Source organism: Pongo abelii, chromosome 9 (genome assembly GCF_028885655.2).
Source record: "Pongo abelii isolate AG06213 chromosome 9, NHGRI_mPonAbe1-v2.0_pri, whole genome shotgun sequence".
NCBI lineage: Eukaryota > Metazoa > Chordata > Mammalia > Primates > Hominidae > Pongo > Pongo abelii.
Genome location: NC_071994.2, coordinates 72607827 through 72624868, shown reverse-complemented (window position 1 = coordinate 72624868; position 17042 = coordinate 72607827). Strand labels below are relative to the sequence as shown.

The 17042-nt window shown below is 38.6% G+C and overlaps 2 protein-coding genes across 2 annotated transcripts; both read right to left on the bottom strand.

The window, feature by feature from the left end:
- Positions 1–5650: 5650 nt before the first annotated feature.
- LOC100445875 (olfactory receptor 51G2) lies at positions 5651–6595 on the bottom strand. Its single transcript, XM_002822140.3, has one exon. It carries the CDS (start codon positions 6593–6595, stop codon positions 5651–5653), a length of 945 nt encoding a protein of 314 aa, XP_002822186.2.
- Positions 6596–14338: 7743 nt separating this feature from the next.
- Positions 14339–15300, bottom strand: LOC100447727 (olfactory receptor 51G1). The gene is given in 2 exon segments (XM_003777832.3): positions 14339–15060; positions 15063–15300. Coding segments are annotated over 2 exon segments (960 nt in total).
- Between the last annotated feature and the right edge of the window lie 1742 nt (positions 15301–17042).

Here is a 17042-nt window from a genome sequence, read left to right as displayed (position 1 = left end):
TTGAAAAACAGGCAACTACAGAGAATTTGAAAAAGGAAACTGGGATGCTGCTTATCTGTCATGACTGGGAAAGTAGTCATGGCCCCCTTAGACAATGATCCTTGGAAATAGACATGGAAGTAAATACATATTTTAAACAAAGTTTGGTTATCAAACTGTGAAGGTCCTCTCTTGCTAAAGTCTCTCTAATACACTTCTTTACCCATGATTTTCCACTGCTGTTATTTTAGTTCACATTTAAAACTTCCCCTGGGTTCTCCGGTCATAGCTATTTGAAAGATCTTTATAAAATGTAAATTTAACCACAGCTAAAATGCTTCAGTAGCTGTGCGGTAACTTACAAGGTAATGGCAAGGCTCTGTATATGCACAAGGCCTTTTCCATCATTCAGTACCTGCTTTTCTCTACTGCATTCTTTGTCAACACTCTCTTACACTTCAACAGAGTAACATAAAGACATCATGTTACTTATATCCAAACCTCTGTTTTTGGTGTATTTTTTTGGTCAGAAAAACTGCATTCATTTTCTATTTCTGCATAACAAATTATTAAAATCTTAGTGGCTTAAAACAATACAAATGTATTGTTTTATAATTCTGTAAGCTGGAGTTCTGACATGGGTTTCATTGAGCTAAAATCAAGATGTTAGCAAGCGTACATTCCTTTCTGGAGACACAGAGGAAAATCTGTTTTCATGCATTTTCTGGCTTCTAGAGGTAACCCATAATTCTTGCCTCATAGATCCCCTCTTTCATCTTCAAAGCCAGAAACATTGCATCTTCCTGTGACTTTATTCTATAGTCGCATCTCTGACCATGGCCAGTAAGGAGTCTCTATTTCTAAGGATTCATATAATTAGATTGGGTTCCCCTGGATAATCTTGGATATTCTGCCTGTGTTAAGATTTTGAATGTTAATCAGTCTGCAAAGTGTCATTTTCCATGTAAAGTAATATATTTACAAGTTTCAGGGGTTATAATGTTGAAATCATTAGGAGAGGGTGCACTCTGCCTACCACAAATACATTTCCTGAACTTCTCTTTATCTATTTATTTCTTTAGCAGGACATTGCTAGATGTACTGTATTCAGCTTTGCTGACACTTTTTGCTCCAAGTACAACAAATTTATACCTCAATTTTATTCCCTTTCTTATACACTGATATCTACACCATAATTTAAAATAAATATGAGCCTTTAATTGTTTAAAGATTGCTTACATCTCTGCCAAATTGTAGACTCCATAGGATACATGTCTGCACATCTTAGTTTTTCTGTGCCTCTAGTACTTGGCACATATTTGGACAAAGAAGGGCCCAATAAATATCTATTGGTCAATTTGTAAATGCATGAGTGACCATCATGGAATAAAAAAAAAAACGCTCATTTCCTAAGCTCAAAATCTTGAGCATTCCCTGAGGACAGAGTCCTAAAATTATAATATGTCAATCATATCCAGTTGAAACATATAATCACACCTTCAGGCAGTTCCTTTCCTCCTGCTACAATCATGCCAGGCCTAAAGTAAAAACTGTAGTGTCTCCTGAAACATAGCTGTCTTCTCTGCTAAAGGCCAGAGGTACTCAATAGATGTTGGTTGGATAAATACGAAACCTGCAGTCACTGCAAATTCTGATCTCTAGGTATTACTGACTGCATTTTAAGACACCCTCCTTCTCTCAGTTTACCACTTGAATATTCTTGACAAGAATTATTTATAATGGTCTTTGTCATCAAGAAATGACAAATAATGATTTCAGCAAATAATGGACTTTGTTATCTCTCAGCTTTTTCTCAGAATATTTGCTTTGCTTAGGATGCTATTTTTCCTTAATTTCACCTGGATGCCTTCTAGCTGACTTTCAGGAATTAGTAGATCATCCAAAGTTGCAAAATGTGCCAGACATCCCCACTAGACAAATCCTTGAGGGTGGGAAATGTGTCTTGTTCATCAATTTATTCCTATTAATTTTTACAGAAATTGATCAGTGAGTGTTGAATAATGAATAAATGCATAAATGTCAGCCTTGTCCAGCACCCCTCTTTCTCAACCATCTTCAATTCACCAGTTAATGTAGCTTCCAGCTTACTTCGCTCCAGTCACACTGGTCCTCTTGCTATTCCTAGAACACTCAGGTTCATTTCTACCTCAGGACTGCTATACTTGTTCTGCCATTCTGCAATGTTCTTCCCTCAATTTTTATTTTTCAAATATCTAACTCCATCATATTGTTCACAACTTTGTTCAGAAAAGCCCCTCTTTATAGAGGCCTTCCCTGCTCACCCATTCAATCGCTCTCAACCCATTACCCCACTATGTTTCCTTCAGAGTACTTTGCAGTGTATGGAATAGTTAATCATTTACTGTGCTGTTGTCTGTCTCTACCACCAAAATGTAAGTCAAGAGAACAGGTTTTGTTATCCTTTGGCCCACTATATTCCTATAATGTATGCTTAGAGAGAGAAGAACACTCAACAACTTTTTTTTACCCAACTAACTTCTGCTTATAAGCACTTTAAGCCTTAACTAAGGGTATCCCTCTAGAAATCCACCTATGGCCCTCCTTCCCCTCAGGGTGGTTTCTGGGATCCCTCATTTATTTAACACACATTCTTCTTTGTGTTTTTTGTCTGTGTTATTATGTTTGTGTTTTATGTTAGGAATTAAAGTAACTAAAGTTTATTGTGAATAAAACAACATGCTAAGAATTATATTAGAAACTTTTACATATATGATATATCTAAATTGCATAGACGGCCTTGTGGGGTAGACATTTTTAGTTCTTTTTAAAATAAAATTGATCTCAGATAAATAAAATAATTTGTCCAAGTCACACAGTGAGGAAGTAGAACTTTCTATACCTGACCCCAAATTTAGTATACTTGCTACTATATCAGAATAACTTTTAATTTATCATCAGACATAAGAGAACATTACTCCTTTATAGGGACTGAAATTACAAGTACACATCACAGAGAGAATCCAGCTGTGAAGCTGTATACATGCCTCAAAATTTTCAGTGGTTTAATGTTTTTTTTTCTGAAGTTTTCTGTATATACAAACACAAAAGACATACACCACTCATGACATTCACAGGCATATTTTATTCAATTTGCTGTGTACAACTAATCATAGGCCTTTTGCATGTTAATACACACAATTCACATATACACATTGTAAAAATAAGAGATTCAAAATGAACGATGTTGGAATATTGAGCCTTAAAAGAATGTGATTATGGGATCTGAGTTACGTAACAGGCAGCTATAACCTAGGCAGCTGTAGTCTTTGTTCCTCTTATTGTAATTTTCCTTTTCTTTAATTACATTGTTTTTAAAATGTTGTGAAAAACTATAGGATGCTAGAGAAGGCCTTTTCCCATTCCACTGTTGATCTTCATTATAGATTAACTTATGTCTTACTTCTCTTACACAAAAACCTCAGGACTATCATGTTATCTAGCCTGGAATGTTAAATATACTCTTTCAAATTGGAAAAGAAAAAAAAACAAGCTGTAACTATTCAAATTACTATAACTCACAAGTCAGCCTTAGTATGGAAAATGTTGTAGTCCTCCTAAATTTATTTGCTTTCCACGTGCATAAGCAAATCCTTAACTTTTCAGCTTCAGAGCAATGACCCCATTCCTTTGGGGTCTGTGTTACTCAAATGGTCATTCTCAACTTTGTGGCTAAATAAGCTCTTTTAAACTAGGTTCTGATCCTTTTGATTATTTTGGGGTTGATGATATCATTGCAGAAACAGTGTTCTCATGCCAAACAGGAGGGGGCACTGGTGTTGGGAGCAGGGACAGGCATATCCAATGTTAAATGTCATGTGTACTAGATTGCCTTGGAAGAGACCAACCTCAGGTGAGAACTGGCTCCACATACACTTCATAGTAGGAAACATTGTGTTCAGCCACACCCTTTCTTAATCTGCACTAAAACCATGCAGGAACATGACATTCTCATGCTTCTCTCTAGATGTTCAAAGCTCCCCTTGGCAATATCATATTCAAGCTTGCTTTCCTCACAGTTACCTCCAAGCCCAAACTGCAAATACTATATTGACATGTATTACTACAAAATATAACTTTTATCTAGAATGTCTTGGGGGTACAATAACAATACAACATATAAAAGGGCATAACAAACTATCCTTGGTTCCTTGGCTTATAATCTCTTTCTGATACAGTCAGTACCTCAATCTGTTTCCACTTCACCTCATTTTTCTTAAACCTTCCTGACATTGTAGAGAATAAAAATGGCAACAAAAACAACACTTCAGATAATTCTCAGAATACACTGTCCTCTCTCTCACTTCTGCTTCAGCTTTGCACATGCTGTTCCTTGGGACTGGAACATATTTTTGTCTCCTTCCTCTTACAGTTTTTGACTGCCTAATGCCTACATTTCCCTTAAGGCTATTACTGTGTCAACTCAGGGAAAACTTCTCTGATGCTCCCTTCCCCCAGCTAGGGGAAGATAACTCCCAAACCAATTTCTTTTTACTTTGAAGAATACAATTAACATGTGATTGTATAACGAATCTTCCCAAAATTTAGTGTCTTAAAAATATTTATTTTATTTACAAACCTGCAATTTTGGCTGAGTCAGAGAACAATTGATTGCTTTACCAGATGCCAATTGGAGAGGCTGGAAGGTTGGGGAATGGAATTATCTGAGGATTCTCTACTCACTGGTGGTTAACACTGACTCAGCTAAGGTCTCAGCCTTAGCTGAGTGAGACCTTGGCTGAGCCTATTGGATGGAACACCTACATGGGCCCTCTCCACATCACCTGGGCTTCCTCTTAGTATAGGGGCTGGGTTTCAAAAACAAGCATTGAGTGAAACAGACAGAAATAGTGGTGGAATGGAGGTGGGAGAGACAGAGAGAGAGAGAGAGAAGATACATGGGCTATTTCCACAATATTCAATTCATGAGGCATTTACAAATTCTATCCAGTTTCAAGGGGAGAAGAAATAGACCCTATCTCTTTATGAGGAGTAGCAAGTTCCTGGAAGAGAATGTGGGATTAGAAAAATGATGAGTTCATGTCCTTTGTAGGGACATGGATGAAATTGGAAATCATCATTCTCAGTAAACTATCGCAAGGACAAAAAACCAAACACCGCATATTCTCACTCATAGATGGGAATTGAACAATGAGAACACATGGTCACAGGAAGGGGAACATCACACTTCGGGGACTGTTGTGGGGTGGGGGGAAGGGGGGAGGGATAGCACTGGGAGATATACCTAATGCTAGATGACGAGTTGGTGGGTGCAGCGCACCAGCATGGCACATGTATACATATGTAACTTACCTGCACGTTGCGCACATGTACCATAGAGCCTAAAGTATAATAATAATAATAATAATAATAATAACAATAAAAAAATACAAAAAAAAAAGAATCATTCCTGTGGCTATTTTTAGAAAATAAAATTTACCACATCATATTACATTTTATCCCCCCTGCCCTTGCCACAACAGAGTGAGGGTTCTGTAAAGACTGTGACTTATCCCTGTACATATTTGTTGAGTAAGTAAATGTCTCCTTTATTTTACGTATGTTAGAAATTATAAAGGATAGGCAAACAAGGGCACGTTTCAGGAGACAGTGGCTCTAACACTAGAGACAGTTAGTAACAAAAGGCATGCGTCACTCGATCCCGGATCTGTTTGGTCTTCACACTGTAGACAATGGGATTCATCACGGGAGGAAAGAGAAGATACATGAAACCCATGACCACCTGGACCAGGTGGGGTGCCTGCTTTCCAAAGCGATGGATGACAGAGAGGCCAATCATGGGAGTGTAGAAGAGCAGCACAGCACAGATGTGGGAAACACAGGTGTTAAGAGCCTTGAATCTCTCAGCCCTGGAGGCGATGGACAGCACGGTGCGCAGGATCAGAGCATAAGAGAAGAGGATGAGCAGTGAGTCTATACCCACTGTAGAGAAGATGACAAACATGCCGTAGATGCTGTTGGCCTTCATGTCGACACAGGCCAATTTCATCACTTCTTGGTGGAGACAATAAGAATGTGAGAGAACTGGGGAGCCACAATAGGGGAATCTTTTGAGCATAAAAGGCAGTGGAAAAATGAGTGCTACACTACGACCCAGAGAGACCAGGCCAATCCTGCCAATGACTGTGTTGGTGAGAATGGAAGCATAGTGCAAGGGGTGGCAGATAGCCACAAAGCGGTCAAAGGCCATTGACAGTAGCACAGAGGACTCGAGGAAGGAGAAGCAGTGAATGAAAAAGAGCTGAGCAAAGCAGGCATCATGGCTAATTTCTCGTGCCCCAACCCAAAAGATGCCCAGGACTGTAGGGAGAGTGCAAAGGGACAGACCCAGGTCAATCAGAGCCAGCATGGACAGGAAGAGATACATAGGTTCATGAAGTGAGCGCTCTGTTTTAATGATAAAAAGAATTGTGCAGTTGCCCAGGATGGAAACCAGGTACATGAAGCACAGTGGGATGGAGATCCAGATATGCATGGGCTCCAGCCCAGGGATGCCACTCAGCAGGAAGGTAGCAGAAACGCTACTGCTGCTGTTTCCCAGGGATCCCAGGGTCATTGTGTGAGGAGACAAGGGGGAAGGTGGGTGCCCTCCAAAATCCTGAAGTAAATTGAGGCAACACTGGTGATTGCACCTGGTTGAAATTAAAGAAAAAAATAGAATCAAGTATACCTAGAACTGTGCAGCTCTTTCTAGTGGTTATTTCTTTCTGGTCCTTGACTTCCTCTCAATATCTTTTTGAGGAAATTAGTCTAATAGTTTCAATAAGAAACAAAGACATGGAATTGTGAAGTGATGAGCCAAACTGAGTGAGCTGGAGATTCTAAATGAGCTGCTCCACCCTTTTTGCTCTTTTCTGACTTCTGTATCAACCAGGTCTTCTTAGCCACTGGAGTTTTTACTAGTCTCACCCAATGGGATGCACCCAGGGGCCGAGTGCAGTGGCTCACACCTGTTATCTCAGCACTTTGGAAGGCCGAGGCGGGCGGATCATGAGGTCAGGAGGTTGAGACCATCCTGGCTAACACAGTGAAACCCAGTCTCTACTAAAAAAATAAAATAAATAAGGTGTGGGAGGAGGGAGAATTCAGGCTCCCTCTGCTGGCACTGTGGGTTGGCAGTGGCTGTGTTCTGCCACTGAAGGCCACAGCTGTTGTTGGGGACTTTTCTCTTATAGCAGCATACTCCTTGTGTTGTAGTCCTTGCTCTCTGCTCCTTCAGACTAAGAAGTGGGAGTTTCCTCATTATTCCTCTTGGCCCTGTTTAACTTTGTCTGCCTCTTACAAATAGATCTTTTACTGAAAAAAAAAAATCCTCACGTGCCTTTTTTCTACCAGGCCTCTCACTAATATTCTAACTTTTATTTCACCTTCTTTTCTTTTCCTTTATCTTACTGTGCTTTCTTTGTTATAGTTTTAGTTTTTTTCTTTCTTTCTCTTTTTTGTTTTTGATTAACTTCTCCAGGCACATACAAGCCCTAATTCTAGATAGACCAGCCCTTCACTCACCTTCTCCTCTGGTCTTCCTGACATAGAAGCTTAGCCTTGTCCAAGTAGCTCATAAATGCTGCTTAGCTTACAGAATTACAGAGAGAGGTGGAGAGTATGTGAATGATGACCTGTGAAGCTATTTCTGACTGCTAGAGTAAGACATCAAAGCCCTGATCCTCCTGTCAATCAGCAACCAGAATTCCCCAGAAGTCCAGGAATCCAACTGCTATGGACCTAAGTGGCAGGAGAGGCTAAAGCACCATCAACCATGGCCACATTCCCAACCACAAGGTCATGTCCAGGAGAGCCCACTGAACACAGGGCAGTGATGCTGGAAAGGCCCAGTCTTCTACAGAGGAAGAAATGAAGGCTCAGGAGAGTCTTGTCACTGGGCAGAGGTCATATGCCAATTTAGGCCTCCTGACTTCCAGAGCAGTGATCTTCTACTCTCAATTAATATCACTAGAATATGAGCTCAAAGAGGGTAGGGGCTTTTCTTTGTTTACCTCTGTTAATCCAGTATTTAGAACATGTCCCAGTACGTAGCAGATGCCAAGAATGTTTTTTTTGCATGAATAAGTTATTTTTTATTTAGCTAACTAATAGTAACTTGGTGCAGGTTTTATCTCCTTAAAAAACCTATGAATATTCTATTGATAATATTATGCTGTAGATAAGAAAACAGAAGCTTAGAGAAAATTATTTAGATTTCTAAGATCAGACAAATAGTAAAGACAAAAATAGGATTTGAACGAATATTTGATTTTTCTCTAGACTTCAGGATATAAACAATGATTACTCTTTCTTGCCATATAGATAATAATTCAGTGTCAAGTAGCAGAGCTAGCTTAACAGGCCTTTAAAAGCATTGCTGATTCTTTAGCTGAATAAATAAATAAACTGATTGGAGAAACACACATAAAGATATACACAGACACTTTCTCACTCCAATAACGGTGGCATTAATAGTCCGGGCCATTAACTCACTGTCCACTTGAAGATTGTATAGGCTCTCACACCGTGCTCCTCAGCTTCTGCTGTGGCCGTGATCAGTGGTTACCACATTACACATCAAAGTGAATTCAGAAGAGCTGTGGTAAACTTACCTGTCAGGGACAGACAAGCTACATATTGGGTTAACAATATAATTTTTATGTGTTCTGTAGAATCACGTTTTATTGTATTGATGTAATAGTCTCTAATTGTTCAGTGTTTTCTTTGCACTATGAAATTCATTAAAACATCCATGTTCTATAATTACTATTATAAAAAAATCAGAGAGCCTGGGAAATAGTAGATACTCTTCAGTAATTCTATTTCTTTCTTCTTCACCACCCTATTTCATTTTAATGTCAAAATGAACCTAAAGCGGAAAATATTTTTGACATTAAAATGAAATAGGATGGTGAAGAAGAAAGAAATAGAATTACTGAAGAACAGCTACAATTTGCCAGGCTCTGTGTTAGGGACATTCCAAAAATCATCACACTTAGACTTTAGAAAAAATTTGCAAGTTAGTATTATTGTCTCAATTTGTAAATGAGGAAAGAGAGGCTTGGAGAATTTTATAATATCCCTAGAATCATGCAGCCAGTCAGTGCCGGAGTTGGAATTCAAACTTAGATCTCTATAGCTCCAAGGCACATACTGAAAAGTTGGAAAAATTTTGGTTAACAAACCCCAGCAATTATTTAAGTTAAGGCAGCCTGAAACGGGTGGAGGTTAAATTAGAAAGATATAGAGAAATGTTAAATGTCTGGATCATATCTTTGTTTCCTATAAACTCAAGACAGACTTTCTTTGGGATTGGAACTTGTGCTTCAGATTGTAAGGAGGTAGAGCAGAACAGGAATCAGAGAGAATAATGAGGATAGGTTAGAGAAGGGGACTTGGAAATAAAATAAAATTCAGAATAATGATGCCAGGAGATATTTGCTTGGAAAAGATCACCTTTAGGCAGTTTGCCAGAGTTCTTAGTATGATAATTATTCTAAGTTCCTCTCATTTAAAATCCTCGCAGAACCCATTAGCAGTTTTGGTAAGGACTTCATTATTCCTCACCTAAGGCAGCTGTCCAGGATACGGTGGGTTCAGCAGGATAGACTTAATCCATGGCGTTTCTGCCCTCAAGTTGTTTTGCTTTAAGACTACTTTCTGAAGAGACTTGAGCAAGTTGAATGACTGTTCTAATTCTATTATAATAGACCACACTTTGTGATCACTCAGGGAAATATATTTTATGTCACAGAAAAGCTTTTTCCCAAAGAGTCAGACTACTTCCTATCCATCTCCTTGTTTCTTGGAAATAAATCCTGTTCTACTAACTTGTGTCTGAGACTAGGGGTAGATGTTGAACCTTTAACAACTGAGCTCGTTTCATGCCTGCATGGCAATTTTGCCCACCTAACTTGGTTAATTCTCTGGGTCTCATCAATATTCTTGCTGTTACCATATAGGAGGCAAGTCTCTGGGCAAGAAACCAAGGGAATTGACTAATGTGAGAAAGCTGTTGTCTACTTTCTGAGCTGGTGCTAAGATCAGACCTGGGATCCCATGAAGCCAGCAAGACCTGATTGCAGCATTTACCATCTTTAGCAGGTGCACTCAGCAGCCTTTTGGTAGACAAAGTCCCTTCTATCCTTTCTCTCTCCAAAACTCGGGCTGAGCCTTCTGGGATATTTTCTTGGCTCTACACTCAGCATCAAACACCTGGCTACTATATAAACTCCTCACATGCCAAGGCTAAAAATAAAGGCCGTGAACGCAGAGTGACTGGAGGATGGATGTTTAAATCCATGATTTTTATGCAATTGCCCAAGGTATCCACTAAGACCACTTCAAGGATCTTTAACCAATTCCCTAGCAGGCCTGGCTCCCTGGACCTCATTACCTCAGACCCTGGAGGTAAGAGAAAAAGGGGCAACGAGACTGGTCTTGTGAGATACTGGGATGGAAAGCCCAGAGGATGCCATGTACCAGCCACTGGTGAAGAATATGGCAAAAGTTTTGAACCAACTCCACAATTTTTGGAAAGCAGAGTGGGTGCTATTGATAATGTTTTATGTGTGATATGGCATAACTCCAATTTATGCACACTGGAGACTTAAATTCACTTTACAGTCATAAGTGAATTTAAAAAGGGATTTTTTAAATTGAATGCTTTCTCCATCACCAAGGGGAGGAAGGAAGTCAGGCTATGTTCTTGGAAATGCTGGGATGGTATTGATGATTATTCTGGGTGCTCAGGTAACCCTATATGCTCCTGATTTCTGCCTACTCTTAGGGACTTCATCTCCTCTTCCTGTCTCTGATCCACTCAGAACTCAGTCCTTTGTTTCCAGACATCCAGTAGCTAATTGGAGAAACTAATCCATTCTTGTACACTTGGGGGTGAGATGAGCCCCTGCAAAAGGTAATTAGAACTGAAAAGGAGTTTTTATGTGATTACAAGGGTAAGAAGAATTAATTTTTGGCCCCTGGGAAAGCTGATGAAGAAGGCATTTTAGAGAGAGAAATGAAGGGAGGGAATAGGCTATTATGTTTTACAGATACCTAGATTTCTGTCTTTATGGGACCTTTTTATAAGTGCTCTTTGTGGTCTCTTTAAGAAACCTCAGCCTTCTTCTCTTGGGTTCTAACATTATTCAGAGACTTTTGCCAGCCCTGAATTTAATCCTTCCTTAATGTAAGTACCTAGTAGAACCAAGAGTAGGCCATCTATAATTGGCTTGTGTAAGTGCTCTTTTGCTTGCTGTACCTTCCTTCCACATTGTTTCCACAATGTGCTTCCTCTCCTCTTATTCAGCTATGACTATTTCTACAAATTCCAGCTTAATTTCTTCCAACATAGTTCCATTCTAGCCACTGACATTTGGAGATTGGGCTTTACACCAAACTCATTATGACACAGAAAGGAAATCTCCATACTCTGACATGAGGCCCCAGACGTAAGAGGTGCTCAGAATATTATGGAGGATTATGGTCATAATGATAATAGCAAAGATCATATAATTAAATGCAAAGCAAGCACAGAACAATTAAACATAATGCCTTCAGTATGGTTTCAGGTAGTGTTGTGTGCAGATCTGTCAAGGACTTTGGTTTCATTTCTCAGCCCCAAATAGGGAGAGAAATTGTATTATAAAAATCCCTTTGGGTTTCATTCAAATTTTACCTATATTTATGGTTTACCATCATATGTTGATTCTCTATAAAATATCCAAAATGAGAAGGGTAATCTTTTCTCTAATATCCTACCTAAAAAGTATACTTTAATTCAGAAAATAAAATGCATCTAGTAGTAAATAAATCCAGTCATTACTGATAGGTATCAGACGTCATCTTTGAGTGTTTACTTAGACATAACACTATATGAACAAGTGAATATTTATTGAATTCTGTGAGTTTAGAGATAGCTAATCTTTTAAGTCAAACCACTGGAGCTCATTTAGATTCTGTCCTGATTTCCAAACAATATTCCATGAGCTGAGTAACAAGTTGGTATTGAAGGGATAACTGACAAATGGCAGAAAGCATAGGCACAGCTTGTAGGACGTTTATATTCTTACAACAAGTGGATGAAGTACCTACCTTATTTGAACTCTGTAAAAGAAGAGAAGCTCTTCTTTTCCCTAGGCTCACAATTCAGATGTAGTCCAAAGAGCTCTGCTATAACCAAGTTGTCCCAAATCCTGCCTTGGGGCCTCAGTGTAGCAAAGAGAGAGGCATACTGACTTTTCCAAAAGAGGCCCAGCATGAGTAAGTGGACTAGGTTGTAAACATGGATAAAATACAATAAAACAAAACAAAACAAAATAAAATTCAATAAAATAAAATAAATGACAGTGGCAGATCAGTGAGAGATTCAAGTCATGCACTGGCCAAAGGCTGATGGCTTCATCCAGTATGGAAACACTGTATTAAGAAAAAGTGTAGTTACAGAAGGTTTCTAATTTGGGACACATATGGATGCATGTGCAGATCTTTATGATTTCACTTATGTGAGCATGTAAGCACTGTTGTTCAGTGCATGTATCTTATCAAAACTTGGTATTTCATTAGGATGTATATTTGTATGAATCTACATATTTAAAATACCTGAGCCATTGTGTACCTTTGTATGTATTCATGATCGTATGCACTTATTTAAAGTTATGCAAAAGTGGTTATGTTTACAGTTGTTTTCTTTGGTGTCTTCTTCACAGGGAAAGAAGAGGCTCTAAAATAGATCTTTATTAATTTTAAAAAAGTTTTATTAAAAGTTATTGCTTTTTAAAAATTTGTATAATTTTAAAGGGTACAAGTGCAGTTTTGTTACATAGATATATTGCATAGTGGTGAAGTCTGGACTTTTTAATGTAACCATCACCTGAGTAATATGTATTTTACCCATTAAGTAATTTCTCATGCTTTACTGCCCTCCCATTCTCCCACATTTCTGAGTCACCAGTGTTTATTATTTTGAACACTATGTCCAGGTGTAAACATTATTTAGCTTTCACTTATAAGGGAGAACATGCAGTATTTGACTTTCTGTTTCTGAGATGTTTCACTTAAGATAATGGCCAAAAAGCATATGAGAAAATGATCAACTTAATTGATAATTTTTAGTGTAGGTAACTTGCTTCTAGCTCTACTAGTTAAATTTACTTCTTCATGGTGAATTTCACATTTTTATGTTTTCCTTCTGGTGACTTTCCTTTCTAGAATCTAGAGTCAAGACAAGGTAACTAGAAAGAGAAGAAATTACTGAGTCAAAACCCTCTCCTTCACATGACTCCACATAAAGTCATAGCAGAAAATACCTCTACCTACATGAATATATAAAGAGTTACTAAGTTCACTCCCTATGTATCTAGATATATGTGATAATGTACAGAAATGATTTCACACAAACTGGCCAACTGGGACATATGTACCAACACAAACAAGCATGACACAGCAGATTCATATGCTGAGGAACATCAAAATACACCAAGAAAGAAAAACAGCAGTATTTGTATCTTTATGCAGACTTTGTTTGATATGGCTAGATACAGAGATGACAGAAACGTCTTACAAATAAGCATAAAATAACACATAATTTCCTTTTACATTTTTACTCTTTTACCATCATAACTAAAGGAAGAAATCAAGCCTTTTCCCCAGTTACTCAGATAGTGGGTGATAATCCTCAATCTCAATTACATCTTTTGAGGATTATCCATGAATAATTTTGTGCTGTGTCAATTTGATAACTTCCCTTAAACTCCCAGGGCGTCTCCTCCTTTTCTTAATTTTGTGGGCATATGTTTAGTAAAGACTATCATGAAAAATCATTACCTAGGGTGTGGATATAGATATGTACAAATATGTTGTAAATGAAAAAAATTTGTAATTATGATAAAGTAACATAAAAATAAATAAATAAAAATATGTTTAAACAGTTAATTATCAATGAAATGACATTGGCCAGAGAATTGAAAGATGAAACTTTTGTACTCTTTTAGATTTTGTCCAATCATAATGGTTAATATTTATTGAGAATTGTATATTTGCCAGATACTGTGTTAGAAAACTACATAAATTATTTAATCTTTACAACATCCCTATGAGGAAGGAAGGTATTATAATTATTTCCTTGCTCATTCTGTGGTTGAGGAAACTGGAGAACAGAGAGGTAAGTAACTGTCTCCTGGTCACACTGCCTTATGTTGCACAGCCAATTGCCTTTTTGTTGACAGTCAACGGTTTATTATTTTGCCACAGCATAGCTGAAAACAAACAGAAACCTGTGGGCTTTATGTCCAAAACTTCCTCTCTTTACTCTAACTTAATCCTTCCAAAAACACCTAAGTGACTTTATAAACTGAAACTTCTTAATGATGCGCTGGCGAATTTGCTTGGTCTTGATGCTGTAGACAATGGGGTTCATGAGGGGTGGTACCAGCAGATACACATAGGACATGAGGAGGTGTACAATGTGGGGCAGATGTTCACCAAAGCAATGCACAAGAGACAAGCCAATCATGGGGATGTAGAAGAGCAGTACAGCACAGATATGAGAGACACAGGTGTTGATGACTCGGAGTCATTCCTGATGGGAGGCAATGCTGAGCACGGTGCAAAGGATGAGGGCATATGAGAGAAAGATGAGCAGGGAGTCCACACCCATGGTGCAGGCCACAACAAAGAGCCCATAGATGTGATTGACAGTGATACTAGAGCAGGCCAGCTTCATGATCTCCAGGTGAAGACAATAAGCATGAGCCAGCACGTGGGAGTGGCAGTACTGGAAGCGCTTCAGGAGGAATGGCAAGGGGAGGATGAGGAGGGCACCTCTAAGCACTGAGCTTAGCCCCATCTTGACAATACGTGCAGGTGTCAGGATGGTGGAGTAACGCAGTGGGTTGCAGATGGCCACGTAGTGGTCAATGGACATGCATAACAGAACTGATGACTCCACTAAAGACAAGGTGTGGATGCAGAAGAGCTAAGTGAAACAGGCAGGGATGCCAATCTCTCTGGCATCAAACCAGAAAATGCCCAGCACAGCAGTGTGGAAAGGCAAAGTCGTAAGTCTGTGAGAGCTAGCATGCCCAAGAAATAGTACATGGGTCCATGGAGAGTGGCGTCAGTACAAATGACGTGGAGAATGGTGAGGTTCCCCAAGATAACTGTCAGGTAGATGAAGCAGAAGGGAATAGAGATCCAGCCATGGAGACCTTCTAGACCTTGGAAGCCCGTCAGGAAGAAAGTGGCTCTTTGGAGGCTGCTATTATAAAGAATTGTCATAGCTTTACAATCTTGGACTCAGAAACCTGGAATATAGAATGAGATTCCTGGAAAGTGACAAGGCTGAATTCTCACTCACTTAAATGTCCCAAGATCAGCCAGTAAGGAAGCACCTGCAGATGGCATAGGGGAGAACTGGGTGGGGACTGATCTACTAGCCTTTTCTACTGGGTCTAGGAAGGAGACTTTTGATGGATGAAGAGGCAGATAGTAGTAGGCAAATCTGAAGCCTGGAACAAAGGAACATCTTGGAAGAATCTTGGACTTCAGAAAACATTTCTGGAACAGGAATTTGGGACTTCGTTCTGAGAGATATGAGAGATGTATGTCTTTAATAGCAGGGCAGTTAAGCCAGGACTGGATCTAGAGATGGGAAGGCAGAAGAGATTTACACTAGGTTTGAAACACAAGGAGCAAAGGAGAAAAATCTGAAATCACTAGGAAAAGCCTGAAATCTTTTTGGTTTAGAATGAGGAAACTAAATCAGAAGGCATTCAGAGTGAGTTTTGCCTGTGGGGCTGGGATTGATATGACATCTAGGTATCCAGGTCTGTTCGTGTAATATCTGAACTGAGTTCTCCTTTGTTCTGCCTTCATAAATTTTATTCAATTGCATTGAAAAATGCTCTATTGTGTTATATATATATAAGTGTAGCGTGACTAGTACATTGTTTGTCACATGCATTAAAATCCTAAAAGATAACATTTATTAAATACATTACAAGCCTGTTAATTTGTAAGTGCCTAATGTGCATTACATCATTCAACTCTGACACCAATTCTATCTTATAAGTTCTATTCTTAGGAGCATAGTACAGGTGAGAAGATTGTAGCACAGAGAGGTAAAGTGACCTGGGTAGGTTTACAGAGCAAGTAAGGGTTAGGGATGAAATTTAAACCCTGACATTGTATTGCAAAGTCTATGTTATTGGACATTAAACCATATTTTTCCACTACTATTGTACAGTACTTTAGCCATTACAAGAGAACATTTAAAAAATTAAATTTAAAATCCCATGAGTTTCCTATCTTGGAAAAATCTATGAATAGACATTTCCATTGTATGAATACCATTCCATAAGTCAAGATGGATGACAACAGAAGACACATGTTTTAGAGACCGAGTCCAGTTTGGATATGCTGAATTTAAAGAGAAATTTCTGGGAAGAGGGTCTAGAGGATATTATATGTAGCGATTGTGGTGTGACTGAGGGCTTGAGTTACAGGTATGCATTGTGGGTAAGGAGAAAATTCCCAGGAGATGAATGGTGAAAAGGAAAGACAGGGGGTCAGTTCATAAAATTGATAACTTTTAAATGAGGGTAGGTCATAATGTTAAAACTAGAAAGGGGACAAAGAATGGAGAATCAGAGAAATAGGATGAAAGTAATAGTACATAATGTCAATAAAACCAAGCCACCACTGTTAACTACAAAAAAAAAAAAAAAGATGAAGTAGGACAAGTTTGTTCGTTTGCTTCTTTGTTTTTTAGACATTTTACTTACAATGGCTAAGTCATTGTTAATTTTTCAGAGACTGTTTTAATAGACTGGCAAAGCATTGTAAGGGTTTACCTTATTAGGGGGTGAGGAGGATTAAGTAAAAAGTTTATATTCTATGCCATTTCCCTCTGAGAGAAAATCTACAGATGGGTGAGAATATTAGGATTTTGTAGAAAAGAAAGATAGAAAATTGAGGATATTCTTTCAAAAAGCTTCTGTTTTTTTCCTGGTAAAGTAGAA